This window comes from Beauveria bassiana (assembly GCF_000280675.1).
Source record: "Beauveria bassiana ARSEF 2860 unplaced genomic scaffold BBA_S00001, whole genome shotgun sequence".
Taxonomy (NCBI): Eukaryota; Fungi; Ascomycota; class Sordariomycetes; order Hypocreales; family Cordycipitaceae; genus Beauveria; species Beauveria bassiana.
Genome location: NW_007930836.1, coordinates 220,734 through 242,054, shown reverse-complemented (window position 1 = coordinate 242,054; position 21,321 = coordinate 220,734). Strand labels below are relative to the sequence as shown.

Sequence of the window (21,321 nt, the reverse complement as noted above, 5' to 3'; positions counted from 1 at the left end):
CTGCGATGACGTGGCTAACAGTGTCTAAACATCACCTTTCCGACCCAAAGAATTCCGACCCAAAGAACACGGTAGGGGGTATTCCCATCAGACTTCGAAAGATTTGTCTCTGGCGTGGTCTTTTCAAGAGCATTTAGAACTCCGACGTTACAGAAGCCGTAGAGCCGGGGGCAACAGAAGACGCAGAGGGGGAGTCGGCATCCGACTCAGAGGCGTACTCTCTTTCCCAAGCCTCCTCTAAAGCTAGACGGTTCTCTTCCAGCTTGGACTTTGTCTCCTCGGGGAGACCGTCTCTCGTGGCCTCGAAGTTCCTAACAGCATCGTCCTGCTCCTGTTTGATCTCCTTGGGTATAGAGTCATCAGACGCCAGAAAAGCGGCTTCTAGTGCCTTCATGGCCCGCTCTTCAATTTCCTTGTGCTGATCAGAAATAGCATCCTCAGCAGCCTGAATCGCAGTTCTCATTTTCTCCCAGGCTTGGTCAAGCTCCGGCGAGATGGCTCTTCGATCTTCTTCAAGCTTCTTGATCGCAGCGCTACTTGGTTTCTCATCCTCGCGCCTATGTAAACCCATGATCGCCGAGCCTTGGCTAGGGACTCTGGTCCTGGAGAGGCCGTCGACTCCACGGCGGTCATTCTGAGTGGTCGCCCCAAGGGCAGACCAAGTCACTAGTTTAAGGTGTCAGCAAAAGTGTCAAAGATGAACATAAAAATGGTATAAAAGCGTACAACTCAGAAGAAGTAAGGTATAAATGTAAACCATGGTAAACGACGATAGATATATAAATAAGTGACTTTCTCTGAGAGTAGAATTGCTGATTTATTAATATTTTAAGATCCAGAGTGTTGACAATTATATAATACAGACTCGATATGCCACCGCACTGGCAAGGGTATTTATATACAATGGTGGTGGACGGTAGCTTATAATTATTCATGATTCCATGTGGTAATAAAGCAGCCCCCACCACTGAGAGTACCCTTGCAGCACTTTGCCCTGTGCCGCGCTTTTCGCACAAACAATGGGTCGTCTCGTATCATAGTTCGCGCAAGCTGAATCGCCGGAGATGAGCAATCTACTTTGCTAAATTGTCGAGGTCTGACTAGCGCCAAGCTTTCATGCTTAGGAACCGAATCAAGGTCGATATGTAAAACGCGTCCCGCTATGTTAGGCTCTATAATTGGCAGATGACGACATTGAGCTAATATGGCAGCGTTGCGGCTGTTCCCGCTGCATCTGACTCGTGCTCATCTACTCTGTCCTATATTTGCAAATATCAACAGTAAGTATTCTAAAAGCATGATAACCGTCCGTTTGATTGAAAAGGTGTATGTGCCTGAAAATTTCACTGTCCTAGAAAGCAACTACACGGTGAAGGGGATAAGCTGTGCATTAGCCGCCGTTTATGTGGCTACGCAAAGACAATGTAGTAGCTTGTTTTCGGCCTTGGAGTCGCGTGCCTGGATTTCCTTGAGTGCAAGCACGAATTTGCGACAAAATTCAGCACGGGTTTAACCAGAAGTTAGAGCCAATAAAGCGTTGGAGTTGACGTTCATGCCGGTGTGGCTGAGGCTTCATCCCGGCATCGCAACTCGCGCTGACAACTCCAGTGTAATGGAAAGAGTCATGCCATATGAGGTTTTAATCTAATGATATGGTTATTTAAGTATATAACGCAGGATGAGCTTGTGTAGTTCTGACTCGTAATGACCCTGCACGAATTCGGTAATCCCGCGGAGATGGGACTTGGTATTAGTATCTATCTGATTTGGAATCCTTGGTAAAGACGAATGCAATTAATACATAAGGTAAATTCTGTGCTCTTCGAAAATTCATGTCGTCAGGCCGAGAATAATGTTTTTTCTATCTGGCACGCATTTTATCGACAGGCAAGCCAAGTCTCTGATTCATCAGCATCCTGTTGCATCGTCGGAATGAAGATTACGACAATCTGTCTTACCCTCATAGGGTTCGTCAGCGTTAGGGCAACACTTGTTGACCGGCAAATCAACCCTGTGCCACCCTCAGATGGACCAGGAACCCAGATGCTCGACGCAGCGCGTCGCGGCATTGAACGATGGGGGCTAAACGGCGAATTGCAGCCTCCCACGAGTCCCAAGCCCCCTCTGCGAGAAATGCCCTTGGGCCTGGGTATTCCTAAGCAGGTTTCCAAGTACGACCCGGACAAGAAAATCGGAGTGACAAGAGTACCGGGCGAGCCGCTTGGACCGGCCAAGAAGTGCAGGCCATGCAAGCGAAAAAGGCAACTGGGCTGTTGTCCCAGCGTAGGCAAGACTACGCAACCGTCGAAGCCGTCGAAGCCGTCGAAGCCATCAAAGAGCAAGTTCTCGTTTCCAAAGGGCAAAACACGCCGGGTGACCGCTGCGTCCGCGAAGACAGCTGCTATCGGTTTATTAGCGCCGTATGCGCGGGATGTTTATGAAGAAATCAAGACGTGGCCGGTAGTCGGATATCTTCTGCAAGGATTTGACGATGCGGTGGAATCCCTTCAGGTCGCTATTGGAGGTCCAGGGCGGGACGACATTGACGGAAATGACCTGAAAGCAAGCTTGATTTGTTGGCTGAAAGGAGGAGAGGCCAAAGAAATTATTGCTGGGAGGCCGAATCATATATGTACCCCCTGGGATAAGAGATTCGACGAGAGATTTGAAGAATTGTTGAAGCAAGGCAAACTTGATGAGGACGTGCAGTTGTGTCAAGGGTACGAGACGCATCACAATCCTTACAAGGCAGTTGAGGACTGGTTCAAAGACAGGTGCAAGGCGCTGTTTGCTTCGAGCGCATATTCGAGGTGGACGTTGGAGAAATGGAGCAAGGGCCTTGACAAGATACTGGAGTTTTGTTATAGTGTTCACGACTACGAGCCGGCCGATGACGACGTACGGCAAAAGATAGAAAAGGGCTGCACCGCCTTTCAAGCCAAGGTAGATGAAATTGAGGGCAAGGCCGCGAAAAAAACCATCAAGAAACCGGCCGTGGGTATCGGGCTCCCAACTTTCAAAAGAGACGGCTGCACTGTAAGTTGATGTCCAAGGACGGGGTCGAGACATTCTCAATACTAACTAGAGGCAACTGCAGTGCAATGCCAGCAAGTTGCAGTCATTCGACACCCGCTGCGGGCGATATTGTCGGCTCATATACAAGCTCGGCTATAATGTCCTTGTCTAAGAGTGGCTCAGCATACATTCATTCCCTTGGATGCCTGAAAACGTCAAGTTCAGGGTGGAGGGGGGGATGAGTCTCACGTCTACTCATTTTCTCTGTATGGCTACCGACTGCGGAAATGAGACATGCTTTGAATATACCTTTAATTACCGAGTCGCCCGTCTTCAGGTTAGCTCGTACGTTGTTTATTAGTAATTATATAGCAGTCGTATTAATGCCGTGGTTGCGTGTACTGTAGATACTGCAAATTGATGAGGTCTGCTTATTAAGCGAACTCCCGCTCCGCCCCAATACGAATTTGCCAAGTCTCGCTTTCCGAACAGAGTTTTACATTTGACAAACCATTGCGTCCGTCGACGAAAAATATCCAGAATGCGCGCCGCAGTCATCTTCAGCCTGGCGCTCGTGGCCACCGCGGTAACCCTCGACAAGACACAATGCCATTTTAAGCCCTCGCCAAACGCCACTACCGAGAATTACCCTGGTGCCAAATGCGGTTCCAACGACCAGCCACTATACGACCTTAATCGTCTGTCGGAAGTCCCGATTGCGACCATCTGCAACTCCGACAATAGCACCCAAGAGCTAGACTGCGCTCGAAAGTATATTAATGCCATTGATGAGCAGATTGCATATCTCTACGCCCGCCGACTTGGATATGCTGCAGTGGCTGGACACTCCAAGTACCGCTCCGGCGCTAACCTAAACGACCCCACGCGAAATGCGGCCGTCGCGGAAGGCATGGCGTCGCGCGTGCTTAGCTATGGTGGAAACCTAGAAACAGGTCGGATTATGGGAGGCGAGGGCTGCCAGATATATGCCAGTCTAGAATACGAGGCTGCCAATATTCAGACGACCTGCAACTCTGACTTTAAGGAGCAATTTTCTCGCACGTGTAACTAATGCGCGCGCTTTACCGAGATACACAATAGACTAGTAATATAATCTCGTTTAGGTCAATCTAAGCACTAAACAGTCAATCAACCTATTGAAGCTCTTGACCTTAAAGTTAAAGTGTCACGGACTGGCCCTAGGCTGCTGCGAATAGGTGTCTTCATTGTTAAGAATTCTCTTAAGGAGAAGGAAAGGAGATATCATGACGAAGAATGGCAGGCTTATCTAGACGTCATACATGTGGCCGAAAAGTGATGTAAAGTGCTGCATCCGCGTAATACTCTAGCGAATACAACCGGATTCCTAGACATCCGAGCATGGCGCAATCTGTCCAAACCGAACAAGCTTGGTACTCTGGCCACGTCCCAAAGTCAAGCGAGAGATGCCTACAAACCGCCATCGGCATCCGCGCTTCCCGCGTCAGCCTTAGCAAGACAACGTAGCGTGTTCATTGTCCTGCCATCGCCTCATTGTCCTGCCATCGCCTCATTGTCCTGCCATCGCCTCATTGTGCTTGTATTGGCCATTCTTGTAAAAGAATTTTCGATAGCTAAGTGGCATTTCATCTGTAACACTGAGCCTTCTTGCAACCACCAAATAGGCAGTTTCGCGGTAGGTAGCGGGCATTGCCAGATATAGACGTTGGCCAAGACGGGTTCAATAACGCTCAAACTAGTGCAACACCCCTCCTTGCTAGAAACATGTTTTATACGCAAGCATCAACACTCATGACCTTCATAAGTACGCGTATTTGCAAAACGAGCCAGGTCTTGTGTATATACGAGGTCGGGGCTCCATTTTCGATGCGACAGATCTATCAAAGTATTGGTTGGATAGATCATAGCGCTACCTAAACTCGCTCTTTTCCCAGAACTTTCTTAGATGCCACTAACCTTATTGGGAAACTCATAATCATGCGGCTTCAATGACTGCAGCACACGCAGCACAAAGTATTTGCAAGGATCGGTTTCAGTCTATAGTACAATCTCAACGAACCCAATTGGTTGGAAGCCACCGGGTGTAATGAGCAAAGAAAGAGTACAGTCAACTCAGCCCACTACAACAGTCTCGAGGGTCAGAGCTTTCTCTGTATACGAATACGTGGCCAAACACTTATAAGTAGGTAAATGCTTGCTGCTACCCAAGACTTGGGATATAAAAGCTCCGTCCCGAGTGCTTGCTTATGCCAACCTTGCGCTTTAGTTGTTATCGTCGATTCTCTCGGCCACTTTTTTTCATCAATCCCGTTTTTTTACTTGACTAACCTTTCTGTTACCTTCCCGGGCTTTCCAAGCCATATCCGAGGTGATGGATAATGACATTGTTTATCCAGTCAGCAGGGTCAGCAACTCCAGCGTGGAGCGTAGCCTGATCTTAACAACCTTGTTCGTGTTCCAAGACACCCTCGACGCAGGAAAGCTTTATACGTCGCTATGTCGACTTCTAAATATCGGGGATTGGCGAATCTTTGCGGGACGATTGCGGCGTGTCCAAGATGGCAAAGTTCAGATTGCCGCTCCCAGAGTCCTCACCGGGGAGTACCGACCTGTCTACTACACACATGAGACGCACGACATGGTTATGGATGCACACGAAAGTGCACAGCTACTTCCCCGCCACGACGGCTCATTCTCGGCGCTGCATCCCACGGGACCAGCTCTGGAGGCGCTGGGCGCACAGAGGCAATTGCCGAGCACATTTGAGCAATGGCTGTCAGACGACAAGCACCGAGACACCCCTATTGTGTCACTGTTTGTCAACTCCTTCATTGACGGCACCATAGTTTCCATCGCTATTCCACACATCCTGATTGATGCGATGGCGATGGCGGACTTCTTTCGCGCCTGGTCGCTCGTTCTGGCTGGCAAAGAAGAGCAAGTCGGCTCAATCGTGGGGGTGCAAGATGATCTCATGTTTGAGGCAGGTAATGCGAAGAAACTGGAAGGATCCGACGAGCCGTGGCAGCTGAAGAGTAAGATGATATCTCTAGAGGCCGCGCTTGCTGGGCAGCAGTCGTCGTTTCGAGATATTGCCGAGCAGGATACAGCCATCAACTCGCTGCTCATATCCCAGGGTCAGCCAGAAGAGTTGCAAAGACGGCTCTTATTCCTGCCGGCCAGGGCGTTGCGGTATTTGCATTCTCAGGTCCTCGCTGAGCTCGCCCAGCAGGATACTCGCGACCGGGACGAAAAGGGGCGCTTGGTTGAGACGTTGCCTTCCTGGGTCAGCCAGGGAGACGTAGTTTTGGCGTGGTTCACGCGTGTCGTCGCCTTGAGCCAGGATCTGCCCCGTGCCATAAGCATCTGCAATGTGGTCAACCTACGGGGCAGACTGCCGGATCTGCCAACAAGCAACGAGGATGTCTACGTGGCAAGTCTGTTGGCATCAGCGCATACAGACCTTTCAGAGAACGACGCGCGCGGCAAATTGTCCCTCATTGCGGCCAAGAGCCGCCAGTCCGTAGCTCAGCAGTCGACGCCGCTGCAGCTGCGCTATTACGCGCGCGCCCGGCGCGAGGCTGTCGAGTCGGGCCAATCTTCTCAGCTCTTCTTTGGCCTGCCCGGTGCCGATTATGTAGCCGTGACTAACTGGTGCAAAGCCGACGTCTTGGGCAGCCTCGACTTTGCGCCCGCTATTGTCTCTGCCCGGCCCGCCGCTGCTGATGGTAGCTCGACTCGCGAGGAAACTGACAAGAGGTCGACGCGTGAGTACGGAAGGGCTCATCTTCTCGATGCGCAGCTCTTTGGCCAAGAGCCTTACGGAAACCTGGTCTTTGTTCTGAGCAAGGACATGGGAGGCAACATGCTAGTCTCAGCTACATTTACGCCGAAGCAGTGGAAGGTGGTGCGACAGGAGCTCAGCGCGATCAATGAGCAGCTACAGATGATCAATGACCAGTAGAAGATATTGGCAATTGGAGTCTCGATAATTTTAACAGTGTCGAACTCGAAAGGAATAAAGCTCGGTAGATTAGCGATAAGACCAGTTACTAGACGTGTAATACATTATTATACTATCACTCTAAAATCCGAAAATATATCAACTGATACAAGTGTAGAAAGAGTTTTTAGCCATTATAAATTTATAGATTTTTATCCATACTTGTGAAAGCTGTAATCTATAAAGCAGAAGGTAATTCAATTCTAAGGCAGCTACCTAGCACTAATAGGTGCCCGACGTTTAGAGTAGGTTGCCTTTTAATCGCCGGAGAGGTATAGTCTTATCTTCGCACCTATTTCGCTAGCGCTGTAGCACTCCCGCGCCGCCCTAACTATCCTGCATTACAGTAGCCCATGAAAAGTGACGCGAAAAAAAAGACCTACTACCCTAAAGGTAGAAAGATTACTTAAAAAAGCTATAACTCTTATCTTTTATCTATATCACAGGGTACGCCATACCTTATATTTCTAGAATAGAAAGATAATAGAATAAACCATAATAAATTTATATAAATTCTTAAAGTACACGCTAAACGGCATAACGCCTACGCCACTAAATGCCGCTAGCACTACTAGTGATACGCCACGGCATAACGTCTCTATAAGCCCTAACCCATTAGAAGGCCTATAGAGATTAATCACGCGTAATAGTATCCTAGTACACACTCGCCCCTTTACTAAGAGTAGTAGCTTAATATAATAGTAGTCTATATAACTAGTAACTAAAAAATAATAGTAATAACTAAATATAAACCACTTTATACCTCTAGTAACCTAGAACTAAGATACTAATAACGCTCTTATAGACGTTAAAGCCCTTATTATAGAAGCCTAGAACTAACTTAATATATACACTAGAATCCTATATACGTACTTATATATAATTATAAAATATACTAAGTAGTTTTCTTCTAGATATAGAAAACACTTTATATAGTACCTCTACTTAATAATCCTATAATACTAGTTAGTAACCTCCTATAATAACATCTCACTAGCCTCTAACTATACTATTATATTAGATAGCGTAGAGAAAACCCTACGTATAGTACCACTTAAGAAAATTATAACCTTTACTAGCGTTATATATGCCACTAATAAGACATAACCTAGAAATTATAAAATTATACCTAAAAATACCCTAAGACATAAAGCATAAGTACTAAGAAATAATAAGAGGGTTCTAATCTATCTCTATAAAGATTTAAAATTCTTTAATAAATTATTATAGATTTAACTAGTAATACATAATAAGCTATATTTATAACTAGTAGACCTCTTAGATATAAAAGAAACTAATATAAGGTTTGCCTTAACCCCTCTAACTATAGTAATCTAGTAAAAGATTTTTTAGAACTAGTAGCTTTAGGGTCCCTTAGTTAGGCTTAAGGTTATAAAAAAGGATATTAAATAGTATATATACCTTATTAAGAACTTCCTATAGATAATCACATTATAAGATAGTATAGAACTTAACTATAAGTAAACTATTAAAGAAGCTATTAAAGAATAAACTAGATTTTACCTTGTCTAATAGAGAAGTACTAAAACTAATAATCTTATAACTATACTAATTATCTATTTTAACTAACCCCTAAAGAGCCACTTTTATCTCCTTAGCCTTAGCGATCTCTCTTTCTAGCTTATAAAACCCCTATACCTTATCTTATATAATATATATTAGTTATTTTATATACCTATATAATACTAGAAACTAAAAGTCTATAGAAACTATAAAAGCTATACCTATAACTAGGAAAGCTATTAAGCTAACACTAGATATATAGGCTACTATAGCCTATATAATATAGGCTTACTAGAATACTTTACCTTCCTAAAACACACTACCTATAGTACTTATACACTTTCTAAGATAAAATATAACTATACTATCTAGTAAGGTAAAGCTATATATAAGTAATAAGAGCTCTTATAATAATAGCCTAAGCTAAATAAAATTATAAGCAGCCTAACTAAGGACTAGGACATAAGTAATATTAAGATAACTAAGGTAAAAGCCCCTAAATCTATTAAGCTAAAATTATAGCACACTATAGTAAAGAAACCTAATATAGATAACCTAGTAGAAATTAATTTCATAGAGGAAACTATAGGTATAATAGTAGAAGTAGAAAGGGAGGCTATTATAGGGGGAAGTTAAGGAGAGAAAGAAGTAGTAGGAGAAGAATAAGAAGAAGTAGAAGAAGGGGGGATTAAGGAGGATAGTATAGAAGAAGAGGAAGAAGGGGAAGAAGAAGAGGAAAAGGAAGAAGAGGAAGAAGATAATAATAAAGATAAAGTAAATCATAGATATATAAAAGAAGATATAAATATAAGAGAAAATACCTTACTTCCTCCTCTCCTACCTCCCTCCTCCCTTCTTATATAGCTATTTACCTTAACCACATAAAACCTTAAACCTACTCTATAACCCCTAACTATAAAAATACCCTTATTTACTATAGTAAAACGGCCTTCTATAAAGACAGCTATACTAAGACAAGTATAGGTAAACCCTATAGAACCCTTAAGTAACGTAATCATTATCATACACTTACTACTATCTTCACCTATATAATAGTTACTACTAAAGAAAATAAGGTATACCTATCTATAGTCTAATACCTAGAAATAATAAACCTATTTTACTCCACTTATTCTAGGTAAACGTTAATAAGTATAAATCTATATACTATATAGCCTTTTAGCTAGTATATAAAAAAGACTATAATATAGTTCTATTATAAGAGTTATACTTATTATATAATAAAAAGAAAGATATCTACTAAGTACTAGACTATCCTAGCTTTACCTACTTCTTACTAGTCTTATACTAGAACTCTTAGGTAATACGCCTATAGGTATTTACTTATATCTAAAAACATTATAGAATATAACCTAAGTAGCTTACCGTGGTCTTATCTTATAACCTACTATAGGTGGTTATTAATAACACTACTATCCTTAATGCCTATAATAACCCCTAAGTAACTAAAACTATTATAGCTATTATATAGTAGAATATCCTTATAGATACTATTATTATAGGTAATATAAACACCTACTACCTTTACTAGAGAATAGACTAACTAAGCTTAAGATATAATATAAAACTTACTAAGTAGGTAGAAGAGTAAGGGCTTTTCCTCCTAAATAAACCTAATATAAACATAACCTAGTCAGCACCTTATTAACACATAACTATAATAGACCTAATATTTTCTAATATTAACTAAGCTATTATAGTTATAGAGGAATATCTTATAATAAGTTTATTATATTATATAGTATATATTAAAGTACTAGTAGTAGAAGCTCCTTAGTAGGTTATAAATAGATATAAAGTATTATTAGGTAAAGAAATAGAAGATTTTATTACTTATATAAAAAGAGTATTTACCTTACTCTAGCTATTACTTAATAGCTATAAGAATATTAAATAAATAACGTCCTTACTTATAGATATTATTAAGATAGTAATCTAAATATATAGCTATTATTAAAATAACTATAAGGCTAGTAAAAACCCCTAGTAGAATAAGGAATATATAAATACACTATTAGATTTCTAGGTGCTCTAGCGTATAACTAAGAATCTAATAGGGGAGGAGACATAATATATATATATCTATTTTAAATAAATAGTTTATTAGGTTAAGTAAGACTTCTAGCGTAAGATTATTATAAGTATTATAGCACTAGATAATATTTATAAAGTTATATATTAGCTTAAGCCTTAGTAGTAGATATCCTTACCTTTTATTTAGGTTAGTAAGTAGATCTTCTTAACTAATAAAAATAAAGCTTATGCCCTTAGCTAGGCTAAACTTATACGGCGCTTAGCTAGTAATAATATTACTAACCCTTAGTCTTTATCTATTATACTAGAAACCTTAATTCTTTTTAATTAAAAAATCTCCTATAAAGAGACCTAATTTAGGCTCCTTAGTACTAGTAATACCTCCCCTAGCACTAATAGTATTATAGTATATATACTTTAGAAACTTTAGCTAATAGTTAACTACCTTATTATAGATATCTATAACGTATACCTATAGTATAGCTACTACCTACACGCTTAGTATATAGCTAAGGTAGTGATAATCTTAAAGTAAAATAAACGCGACCTTACTAATCTAGGGACGTAGTAACTAATCTCTCTACTCTCTTACCTAGGTAAAAGTATAGAATAGATTATCACTAAGTAGATATTATACCTTATTATTAAATATAAGATTCTACACCTAAATTAAGCTAGCGCCTTACCCTAATAAAGTACTATAGATATTACTACTACACTTATATATAATATTAAGTAAGTATAACGTAAAATAACTAAGAGAGTTACTATACTAGTAATAATAGATATAGAAAGAGTATTTAATACTATTTTATAAAATAGACTTATACTTTAGTTATATAGGTAAGGCTAGCTAATCTTCCTTATCTACTAGCTTATAATATTCCTTATAAGTAGGTTAGTAAACATTTACTTTAAAGATATTACTATAGAAGCTCTAGAGCTCTTATATAGTATTCTATAAGGCTCCCCTCTCTCACTAATCCTCTACCTACTAGTAATAGCAACGCTATATAAGCTCTTAGGCGCCACGTAATAATATAAATATACTAATAACACCACTATACTCTTTATTAAAGAGACACTAGATAAGACTACTATATAAGTAAACGCTATAATTATAGTAATAGAAGAGTAAGGATAAAGTAAAGGCTTTACCTTTAACGTTAATAAGATAGAAGTAATATACTTTATAAACTAAAAATAAAGTAGTCTACTACCTATTTAATACTAAGATTAGATAGTTTAACTAAAACTAGTAATATAATAACTTAGTATCTAGTTTAATACACGCCTTAACTTTAATATTTATATATTAAAGTAGGTAGTAAAAGCTAAAAGTGTTATATATTACCTATAAAATATAAATAATACTATTTATAATATCTTAGCTACTATAGCACGTAGGGCTATATAGGTAGTAATTATACTAATACTCTTCTATAAAGTAGATATCTAGTATTTAGGAGCAGAGAGAGTATTAAAAAGATATCTTATAATTATTTAAAAGACACTAATAGTGGCCTATTAGATAATTTTACCTTTATAGAAAATAACACTAAAGACCACGCTATAGAAGGAAGCTAGCATCCCGCTAGTAGAACTACTACTAGAGTAGATTATAACACATAATATAAACCGCTAGGCGCGCTTAGACACTTACCACCCACTTATCTACTACTTTCTATAGTAAGAATATAAAATCTAGTACACTACTAACCTAAATATAATTATAGTATAGTAAATAGCTATAAAAGGCGTTAGGCTCTTCTATAATACTACTCTAGTACTAGTAATAGAGTGTCTACGCCTAATCCCCTAACACTTCTCTAATACTATCTAGATAGAAAGTAAAGGGAGCCGCCTAATAAAAGAATATTAGATTAAGTAAATATAAGTTTAGAGTAGGACTTAGATAGGATTAGTAGTCTATAATAATAGCTCTAAAACTAAAAGAGATATAGTAGGATAAGGGTATACTATTTATTAATAATAGTGACTTATTACGTAAGGTCGTAGATAGATTAGTAAAGGTAAAGTGTTTAATACTAAGATTAGAGGTACCTTAGAAGGCCTCTATATTATAATTATATAATAACACTAAAAGGAAAAGATTACTATTTATATTAATAACACCTTAGTTATTAACTATATAAGTATAATAACACTATTATTATTATAAATAACATTCTATATATTTTAGAAGATAGGTAATATAAACTTAGGTATAATCTATATATATTAGTGCCTAGGCTATACTAGAATTAAAGGTAATAAGCTAGCTAACTAGCTTACTAAAAAAGGTACTAAGATGCCTATAAGAGAGAACCCTCCTATAATATCCTACTCTAAGCACTATATATATAGTCTTCTTACTATTATATTTTAGTAATAGTAAGATATAGTTAACTATAAAAGCTATTATAAGCTATAACTTAAAGTAAAGCTAAAGAAGCTCCCTAAGCTAATACTTTAATAATAATAGCTAGGGTATCTCCTAGCTATAAGGACTTACTATAAAGACTTTACTAACTACTATAAGTACTTTAAGTATAAAGACGCTAAACTTAATTACCTATATAGGCGCTAAAAGTCTTTAACCTACTTCTTCTACTATAGGAAAATCCCCTATAGCCTTAGGCCTTAGCTTACCCCTAAACCTAAAGCTATAATATAAAGATACCTAGGTAGATCCTTCTAGACCTATATAAAGCTCGCTAACTTCTATTATATAAAGATTAATAAGTGATACTAAGGAATAGAAGACACTCTTAGCTAGTAATTAAGAGATAAATAAACCGCCTAAGTAACACTAACTACTTATAAAACCCTAATTATTTCCTTTATTATATAGTAATACGCGTTAAAACCCCTAAAGCATAGAAATAAAGCTATAAATAGTATAGGTAACTCTCCGCTAATAGAAGCTACCTATAATAAAAACTACTAATTAAGAAGAAGCAGTTCTATCTTAATTAGCGCGTAGCTGCTATTATAGGAGGATGTTTAGGTTAAGAAGCTAATATAATTAGCCCCTAGTAAGAACGTAGGCGCGCCTCTAGACGCGCCCCGTCACGCTAACCAAAACGGCGGCACGTTTATCTATAGAGCATAGCTAGCACGTCTCTTTGCTTACACTAGAGCTACACTATAGACGTTAAATAAAAATCAAAATTAAAAGCTATAACTCTTACACCTGGAACTAAAGTAGTTAAGAATATATTTAACTTGAGAGGATAAGTTCTAAGTAATTTCTTACTAGAAGCATAATATCTTTTATAAGTATATAACTATTATATTAAGGTAGTAAATTCTTCTCTTAATATAGAAGTTTTTCTTATTTTTCTTATATTATATAAACTCTTTAAATTTATTAAGTAAGAAAGTTAGAAAGTTAAAATAACTTATAATAGATAATATGTGTAATTACTTAATAAATTTAATAAATCATTTTAATTATACTGCTTTTAGGGAGGTACTATATCCTGTAGTTAAAAGAACTATAAACAGCCGTCCTTGAGCTAGACTTTAACTTATTTGCTCGCACGTGTAACTAATATGCGCGATTTGCCAAGATATATACCTGAATCTCACAAATTAGGCCGAGATAATGGGAAATTAATTATATACTGCCGTACTGGTCTCGCTGGTCGCCGACGATCTTCACGCGCGCTGCCTCTCAGCAAACTCAAAGAGCATGTGCCAACTCCTGCACTCGTGTACAGTGCCCCAACCATCAATCTCAGCCTTGAATTCCCCACTGTCGTCTTTGATAACCATTTCAAGAGTTGTATCTCCTGTGCACATGATGGCTTGTCGAAGGTAGTCGAGGCAGTGGTCGAGATGCTGGTCATTAAAGGTGCGAGTTCGAATAGCAGTCCTGATTGCCACCTTGAAGGGCTAGGCGTCAGGGGTTGATCATAGGCAAAAATCATGGAGTGAACCTACAAGACAATGAATCTGATGGAACATGGAGATGCCGTATGCTTCACGGGGCCTCTCCTCGTCTGCTCCCTTCCCCAGAGGAAGCCCGCCGACAAGCCCAAGCTTTCTGGGATCAGACACTGCAATCAACCCTCCACCAACTGCACTCAGTTCAACGTTAGCTGCTTCCAGGCTCGAAAAATCCCAGCGGCGTAGGAGAAAAGAATTTCACGCAACAGGAAATCACATACTTGGCTGTAAAGCGTCCCAGAGCGTTGCATTTTCCAGATTCGACGTGGCAGAGCCTGGGAATATATCGCTGTAGGACTGGTCCGGTGTGAACAAGACTCTCTCCCTCGGGATTGTGCCACGTGTTAGCTTTCGTCAGTACACCATGAAGGACCGTTCCTTACTGTGACCAAAGATGACATCTGACGGTAAAGCCCACTCAACTTCAATCTTACTCTTTGCGCGGAGACTGTAGACTGCAACAAGGCAAAGCGTAGTGAGAACGTAGACTGCAGTCATTGCCTGAAATCGAGACTTCCATTTGTACTCGGACTTGTCTTCTGCGAGTCCCTCATTGACGGCAAGTTTTTGGTATTCGGGAGATTCGTTGCTGCTTGCAGCTAAAAACCACGACGTGCGCATATTGTGGCTGCTTTGGTAATTCGGGGGCACCGTTTAGCACTGCAAAGGTGAGGTAGCGAGAGTGAGGTAGAGGAACGTGGATCGCAGCTTAACTAAGCCAAGCAAAAAAAATCTCTTTCTATTTCTGTTCCGTCTTCCAAGTTGCGCTACCGTATTAGAATTGTATTTGCTTCGTGTTCTTTCGCCGAGCAAGGGTTGGGTCTTGTTTGTTAGTTGTGCAAACCGCTGAAGACTGTGGGCTGATGCACGACCAACCTCAACGACGCCACCTACAAACTTTTACTTACAAGAGAAACATCACGCCATGCAGAATTTTGATCTGTTTACGCCACAGTCACTGGGATTCTGGCTCAAACACTTACATGGGCATGATTCATCCGATAGAGGTCTATGTGTGACATTTCAGGTTTCTTTTGCATTTATCCGTGAGCGTACAATGACAAGCTCAGCGCTGGGTCTGTAAAATATGACTTTTTGGCCAGTAGAAAGCCTTCACTATTGTTCGACTCACAACAACGTCTACAGAATCTGAATTTGAAACTATTATAATAATGATTTCCTTTCAGAAAATCTCTGGCAGATCTTTCTCTCCATGTTTGTACACTGCTTTGCTGAGAATTATTTGGTTCTTTTGCATCCAAGACAGAATGGCCTCCGGGTTACGACAGGTGTGCTGAGACAGATGCAAGTTTAGCTGCGGGCTTACAACATGTGCGGCTTCTAGTTCGTGGAACGTACCATGGTGCTGAAATCGGGAACTGGATCCTTGTAGCCGTCGATCCAATGATAGACAATTAGACTTGTATCTCCGTGGCACATGATAGCTTCGCGAATCATATCGACGCAGTGATCTTGAAACAGAATTTCATGTTAGACTGCAATAGAGAATTTGACAGGTGCGGCATCAAGTTACCTGCATGTGCTCGTAGATATGGCTGCGAGAACCAATCAGGGGTCTTTTCTTTGTAATAGTCGAGGTAGATGAACTTTCGGAGCATGTTCTGCGGCAAATAGACTATCAGAAACGTAATTCCTGGCGAGGCATTAATTGAGCATTAACTTACCAGACAGTGAATTTGGTGAAAGAGACCAAGGCTCGCCATGTAACCAATATTCTGCGTTTCCTCTAGATGAACAGCCGTCTCAAGCGAATAGCTTGTCGATGCTCGCGCATCATCTGTTGAAATGTTCAGTATAGGAGGGTAATCCGGCATTGATCCTGCGACCAACAGCTGATTAGAAAGGCGCAAAAGAAAGGAATTGCGAACCTTTGTCTATCTTGACCAACATACTGCTTCCCATTTCCGTATAACGGCCCCAAGTCTTGTCCATCTCAGGGGTGGGAGGACCGCTGTATGGGCTTCTCTTGAACAATGAGCCATTAAAACGTTGTTCAAAGGGCGGGAAATCAACGCCATTGTCTAATCAATAAGTTTACATAACTGATGAAATTCTGAGATGATGGGTAACGTACAGATGTTGAGCTGGGACGTGTCCGCAAACGCGAGGCCACTACCAGCTGTAGACGGTCTTAAATTGTAGCCAATTACACCTCCGACGAAGAGTAATATAAAAGATAAAGAGGCATACAGTATCCAAGACTCTATGGCTAGACCTTTTGTCTTTGCACGGCCTCGGAAACTATTATCGAGAAAAGCATCATGCTCTTCTTCGTTAATAATTTCCGAGTAACCATCATGCTTTGAATCCGACATTGTCAAGCGATTTTGCCGAAACAAGGTGTATTGTATGTGATGAATGAGATGATGTCCGATGGTGACGATTTAGAAAAATCCAAGGAAGTGGAAAGAGTTTTGGTAGTTGACGTAGTCTCGTAATCTAATTAAAAAAAAAAAAGCTACACGACATTTAGGGCGTGCTTGAAGTTGTTGGCATAAGCAGCCAGGTTAATTGAATCACACTATTAAACTTGTAAAACAACACTGAAGCGTAGATTTCAGCCGACTTGTACAAAGTTTGCATCAAGCATCCCTGCGGGCCCTCTGCTGGCGCTGTAAAGCCCGTCCTGCTTGATGGCAAACATTGCTATAAGGCGGTATTCGCTGTAAGTATTATCACCAGTGTAAACTTCGGTCATGGGTAATATCTAACAATAGCCTAAGCAAACTATTGGTACATTATTTTACTTTATCTGAATCATTTTCAGGATTACAGTTCTCAAAATAGTCTGCATTTGGTCTATGCGCTTCTGCAAGGGGCGCCTTTGATCCTGGACTTCATCTTGCGGTAGAAGTCATGTGTTGGAAGAATACAGATACAAGTAATCACTCGAAGGAATAGATGTAGCGTCGCTATTGCCAACGCTGAGCATAAAAAGCAGTCATTTCCGTCATCACTTCATATTACCATTCTGCAAAGAACTCAACAACCAGTCTCATTTCGCCTACATTTTCTCCCTCTTGGATTATCTGATATATTGCCCATTTTACAACATGCTCTTCACCAAGGTCATCGCCAGCGCGCTCCTCGTTACGGGCAGCCTTGCTGCTCCTTCTCAGGGTACTGACGTCGATGTAAGTAAATCCCTAATTGTTTGAAGTTGCTAAAAATGAGTTGCTAAGATTGGCATAGGATGGCAATCACGCCAAGATGACGCCTCGCGAGTACTGGGCATTCGCTTTCAAGCTTCGTGATGATGAGATGCAGAAAACCAAACGCCACGAGGACCCGAGTCTCGCTGCTCGCGAATACTGGGCCTTTGCTTTCAAGCTTCGCTCCGGCGTCAAGGCTAGACGCTCTACTCTGGACTCTCAGTGCGAGATTGCCGAAGAAGGAATCTACTGCAAATACTCCAGTGCAGACATTGAAGCCTACGGTACAGCTAGCCGCCTCCAGGAGGGCTGCCTCACACTTGACACTGGTGTGTCTTGCTTCTACCCTGGTAAATTCAGCCTCGATGAAGTAAGTTCTGGTGACACTATATGGCAGCTTATCCAAATACTAATTTTGCAAAGTAAAATCCGATGAGAAGCTCTGTAGTTATTGTTGCAAGGGTTCAAGCGTCAATTCATAGACCTTTAGTATAGCTACTCTTGTGAGCAAGGCTGGATAGATATTACCTGTATCATTTGTCTACGATTCGATCGTCAATTGGGTTTGCTTTTATAACTTTGGGATCAAGTAAATTTGATAAATGAAATAGGAAAATCGTGCGCACACAACAGACATGGCTACCTTGTAGCGCTTTCATATGGCCGGGGTATGCATCAGCCCAGCAAACATTGCATACGCGCCCTGAAGGGCGTTTGCGCATTTCGCTAGTGCTGCTCCCCAACTCTTCTGTGAATATTTAAAACGAATCGAACCCAGCCGGGCCCAAGCCATAAACAGCCTTGACATGCCCTTGTCTCTTTCACTCATCAATCAAGGTCAAAATTGACCCGCAAACAAACGACCCAAGGTTGACCATTCCCATTACGATGTCATCTGAAAAGACGATGCTCGGAAGTGTACTCACCGTAGGGTGCACCGAAGAGTCGCAAACTAGGTAGGTAGTATTTTTTTTTCTTGCTGCAGCTTTCGATCGTGGAAAGCTAATTCGGCGAGCAGTGGCTTGCAGGCCGACAAGAGGGCAACAGCTTCTCTGAATGTAACGGCAGTGCTTCTCTCGACCGGTTCAGCGACTCCCAAGAATGAGGCCGGCAAACAAGTGGTTGTTCACACCACACTTGAGACACTGCAAAGCCAGCTCAGTGCTGTGATTGAGACCAAAGAGTATACAGTGGCGAAATTTGGTTTGTGGCTCTTTTTGATCTCAGTACCTGTCCATCATGTCATCGTCTAGTTCCCGATGACCCTTTCCCGCCTTCTTGTCGAAATGTCAAGGCAGTTTCTGTTGAGAGTTTTGTGTTGGCAGCTAACATTGTGCGTTACCCCGCAGGCGCCTTGTTCTCCTCGGAATCAGTCAAGCTGGTGTCCGACCTCGTACAGCAAGATAAACCGCAACTCGTTCTGGACATGGAGCCTTTCTTCAAAACAGGACCGCCTCCCCAGGAGGCAGTTCTTAGCGCCCTTAAAGACGGCATACTTCCCTCAACCACGGTGCTTTGCGCGACAGTGCGTGAGGCCAAGGCATTACTTGACAATGCTGGCATTCACATCGACTACCCACAGAGTATGCAAGATGTCCAGACCATGGGGCAGGCTGTGCAAAAATTAGGTCCTGAATATGTTGTCATGAAGCGAGAGATATTGGGAGAAAACGACGGCATGACAACGCTTCACTATGTTCTCTGCGGAGGTGGAGAGCCGCAAGTGGTAACATGCCGCTTCAAAAATCCGAAAGGATATTTTGGTGTGAGCTACTCTATCCCAGGTACGTACCAATCTTCCCTCGACCACAAGTTGCGCAAAGGGATTTAATCGTTGTTGCTTTAGCTCTGATCGCTGCGAAGCTCGCAGGCGGTTCTGATGTAGCTGGGGCAGTGGCTGAGGCCTTTCAGTTTGCAGGTAAATCACTTGAGGCGGGCTCATATTTCAATTAAATCAGCCATCAGGAGCGTTTCATTTGAGAGACCTGATTTGGTGTGTTGTCCTTTTTTCCTTCGGAACATTGCTATATATAAAAACGTATAAAAAGTAGCTTGTGGATTATCGGCTCTGTTTGTTGGGCCCTGTGGATGCCCCCACAGAACCTAGAGAATACAACATCATTACCTCTCTCTTCCCTGACAAGTGGTGGCAACACCAGTCTGTCTAGGCCATTTCTATCATTAATTATCATCATTTCATCAAGTCTGACAGACACCAGTCATCAAGACACCAGCCAGAAGGCACCAGCCCGTCAGCAACCAGCCACAGAGCACCAAAACGTCCACCAGCTTTAACGCACCAGGGCCTCGCCCACCAGGACCATCAAGATCATCAGCCAAAGAGCACCAGCCAGAGCACCAGCCCACGAGCACCAGCCAAAGAGCACCAGCCTGAGAGCACCAGCCAAAGAGCACCAGCCAGAGCACACATTACAGGCCAGAGAGCCAGGCCAAGGAGCCATATTAGCCTACATTTTTTTTTGGAGCGCTGTTGGGCCATACCCAAATGATGCAGCACACACATCTCGTTAGCCCCGGCGCTCAGAACGTCCCGTCATGGGCCAGTGCTGGCGCTCCATTACTGTCGTAATTTACTACTTCATATAAAGAGTAGGTGGCGGGTGGCGCTGTGATAGTTGATTAGCGGGATCCTCTCCTACTAGCTCGAACGTGGTCGAGTACTAATATTTACATTGCCATCCAGCAAGTCAATGATTACTCCTAATGTTAATTGCTTTTACTGATTTTTATCACGACTGTAATACCTAACCTAGGTACAGAAGCATGAGAGATAAGACTTGCATGGCCACGTGATTCCGGCGGTCGACACCAGCAATTGTGGGAACGGCTCCCATGGGTGGCTGTATTCTGTAGGCCCTTCGACATTGCTTTTTCAGATTCGGTTGAACATTTCACTTCCTCACAAGTTTGGTCATCCTACATATTGTGAGCAGGCCACCATCGAAGTTCAAAGCCTCACGGCTGGCCTTCTATCGACGAGCAGTGATGATTGGAGCCCATCCAGACAATGTTCAGACACCCTCTTCACGAGCTTTGATCTTGCTCCCACGGACGGCCCCTTCGAAATAATCCTAAACGTCAACGCCCCGCAAATGACTGCGAACGATTGCTTTAACCTGTTTCAAAAGCACGGCGCCTAGGAGCTGTTTTCCGAGCAGTGTTGAATATTGTCGATGGCCGGCGAGCAGATACCTGCACTGAGTGACCGACAGCAGCTCCCCCCGCAGCTTGTCCACTAACTGGTGTTGGGGCCGAATCAAATCGCCTTGGTCTACGTTGCCCGCATCCATCGTGTGGCTCAAAGGCAGTTCTTCTACAACAGTACGACCTCAACAAACACTACCGTCTACATTTCCAGAATACTGTTGCAGATTTCCAAATTGTTACCTAGATAACGGGAAGCGGCTAATGTTTGCACTGAAGGACCGCGACAGGCATGAATCGGCGCATAAACCGTCTATACCTTGCCGTCGATCTGGGTAGCTTTTCAGTCGGCGAGACAATTTGAGAAATCACTGCCGAAGTCGACACCGAGACGAGGTCTGATAGAAGTACGCCTGGTCGTGCCAATGTTGG

At 41.9% G+C, this 21,321-nt stretch overlaps 7 protein-coding genes across 7 annotated transcripts; 4 read left to right on the top strand and 3 right to left on the bottom strand.

Annotated features, from left to right (window-relative positions):
• Positions 1 to 133: 133 nt before the first annotated feature.
• Positions 134 to 760, bottom strand: BBA_00082 (uncharacterized protein; the record flags this gene model as incomplete). Its single annotated transcript, XM_008595179.1, has 2 exons — positions 134 to 666; positions 727 to 760. 2 exons carry the CDS (start codon positions 758 to 760, stop codon positions 134 to 136), a joined length of 567 nt encoding a protein of 188 aa, XP_008593401.1.
• Positions 761 to 1,704: 944 nt separating this feature from the next.
• On the top strand, positions 1,705 to 3,187 carry BBA_00081 (uncharacterized protein; the record flags this gene model as incomplete). Its single annotated transcript, XM_008595178.1, has 3 exons — positions 1,705 to 1,747; positions 1,967 to 3,036; positions 3,098 to 3,187. The coding sequence occupies 3 exons, from the start codon at positions 1,705 to 1,707 to the stop codon at positions 3,185 to 3,187; spliced, it is 1,203 nt and encodes a 400-aa protein (XP_008593400.1).
• Positions 3,188 to 3,556: 369 nt separating this feature from the next.
• Positions 3,557 to 4,087, top strand: BBA_00080 (uncharacterized protein; the record flags this gene model as incomplete). The annotated part of the gene is made up of 1 exon (XM_008595177.1): positions 3,557 to 4,087. The coding sequence occupies one exon, from the start codon at positions 3,557 to 3,559 to the stop codon at positions 4,085 to 4,087; it is 531 nt and encodes a 176-aa protein (XP_008593399.1).
• Positions 4,088 to 5,386: 1,299 nt separating this feature from the next.
• On the top strand, positions 5,387 to 6,979 carry BBA_00079 (LysR family regulatory protein; the record flags this gene model as incomplete). The annotated part of the gene is made up of 1 exon (XM_008595176.1): positions 5,387 to 6,979. The coding sequence occupies one exon, from the start codon at positions 5,387 to 5,389 to the stop codon at positions 6,977 to 6,979; it is 1,593 nt and encodes a 530-aa protein (XP_008593398.1).
• Positions 6,980 to 14,260: 7,281 nt separating this feature from the next.
• Positions 14,261 to 15,172, bottom strand: BBA_00078 (uncharacterized protein; the record flags this gene model as incomplete). The annotated part of the gene is made up of 4 exons (XM_008595175.1): positions 14,261 to 14,488; positions 14,546 to 14,682; positions 14,773 to 14,848; positions 14,915 to 15,172. 4 exons carry the CDS (start codon positions 15,170 to 15,172, stop codon positions 14,261 to 14,263), a joined length of 699 nt encoding a protein of 232 aa, XP_008593397.1.
• A 562-nt stretch (positions 15,173 to 15,734) lies between these two features.
• On the bottom strand, positions 15,735 to 16,887 carry BBA_00077 (tat pathway signal sequence; the record flags this gene model as incomplete). The annotated part of the gene is made up of 6 exons (XM_008595174.1): positions 15,735 to 15,845; positions 15,911 to 16,023; positions 16,086 to 16,173; positions 16,237 to 16,349; positions 16,465 to 16,593; positions 16,647 to 16,887. The coding sequence occupies 6 exons, from the start codon at positions 16,885 to 16,887 to the stop codon at positions 15,735 to 15,737; spliced, it is 795 nt and encodes a 264-aa protein (XP_008593396.1).
• Positions 16,888 to 17,625: 738 nt separating this feature from the next.
• Positions 17,626 to 20,119, top strand: BBA_00076 (thiamine biosynthesis protein (Thi-4); the record flags this gene model as incomplete). The annotated part of the gene is made up of 7 exons (XM_008595173.1): positions 17,626 to 17,706; positions 17,765 to 18,094; positions 18,562 to 18,680; positions 18,743 to 18,927; positions 18,978 to 19,508; positions 19,571 to 19,642; positions 19,944 to 20,119. 7 exons carry the CDS (start codon positions 17,626 to 17,628, stop codon positions 20,117 to 20,119), a joined length of 1,494 nt encoding a protein of 497 aa, XP_008593395.1.
• Positions 20,120 to 21,321: the final 1,202 nt, after the last annotated feature.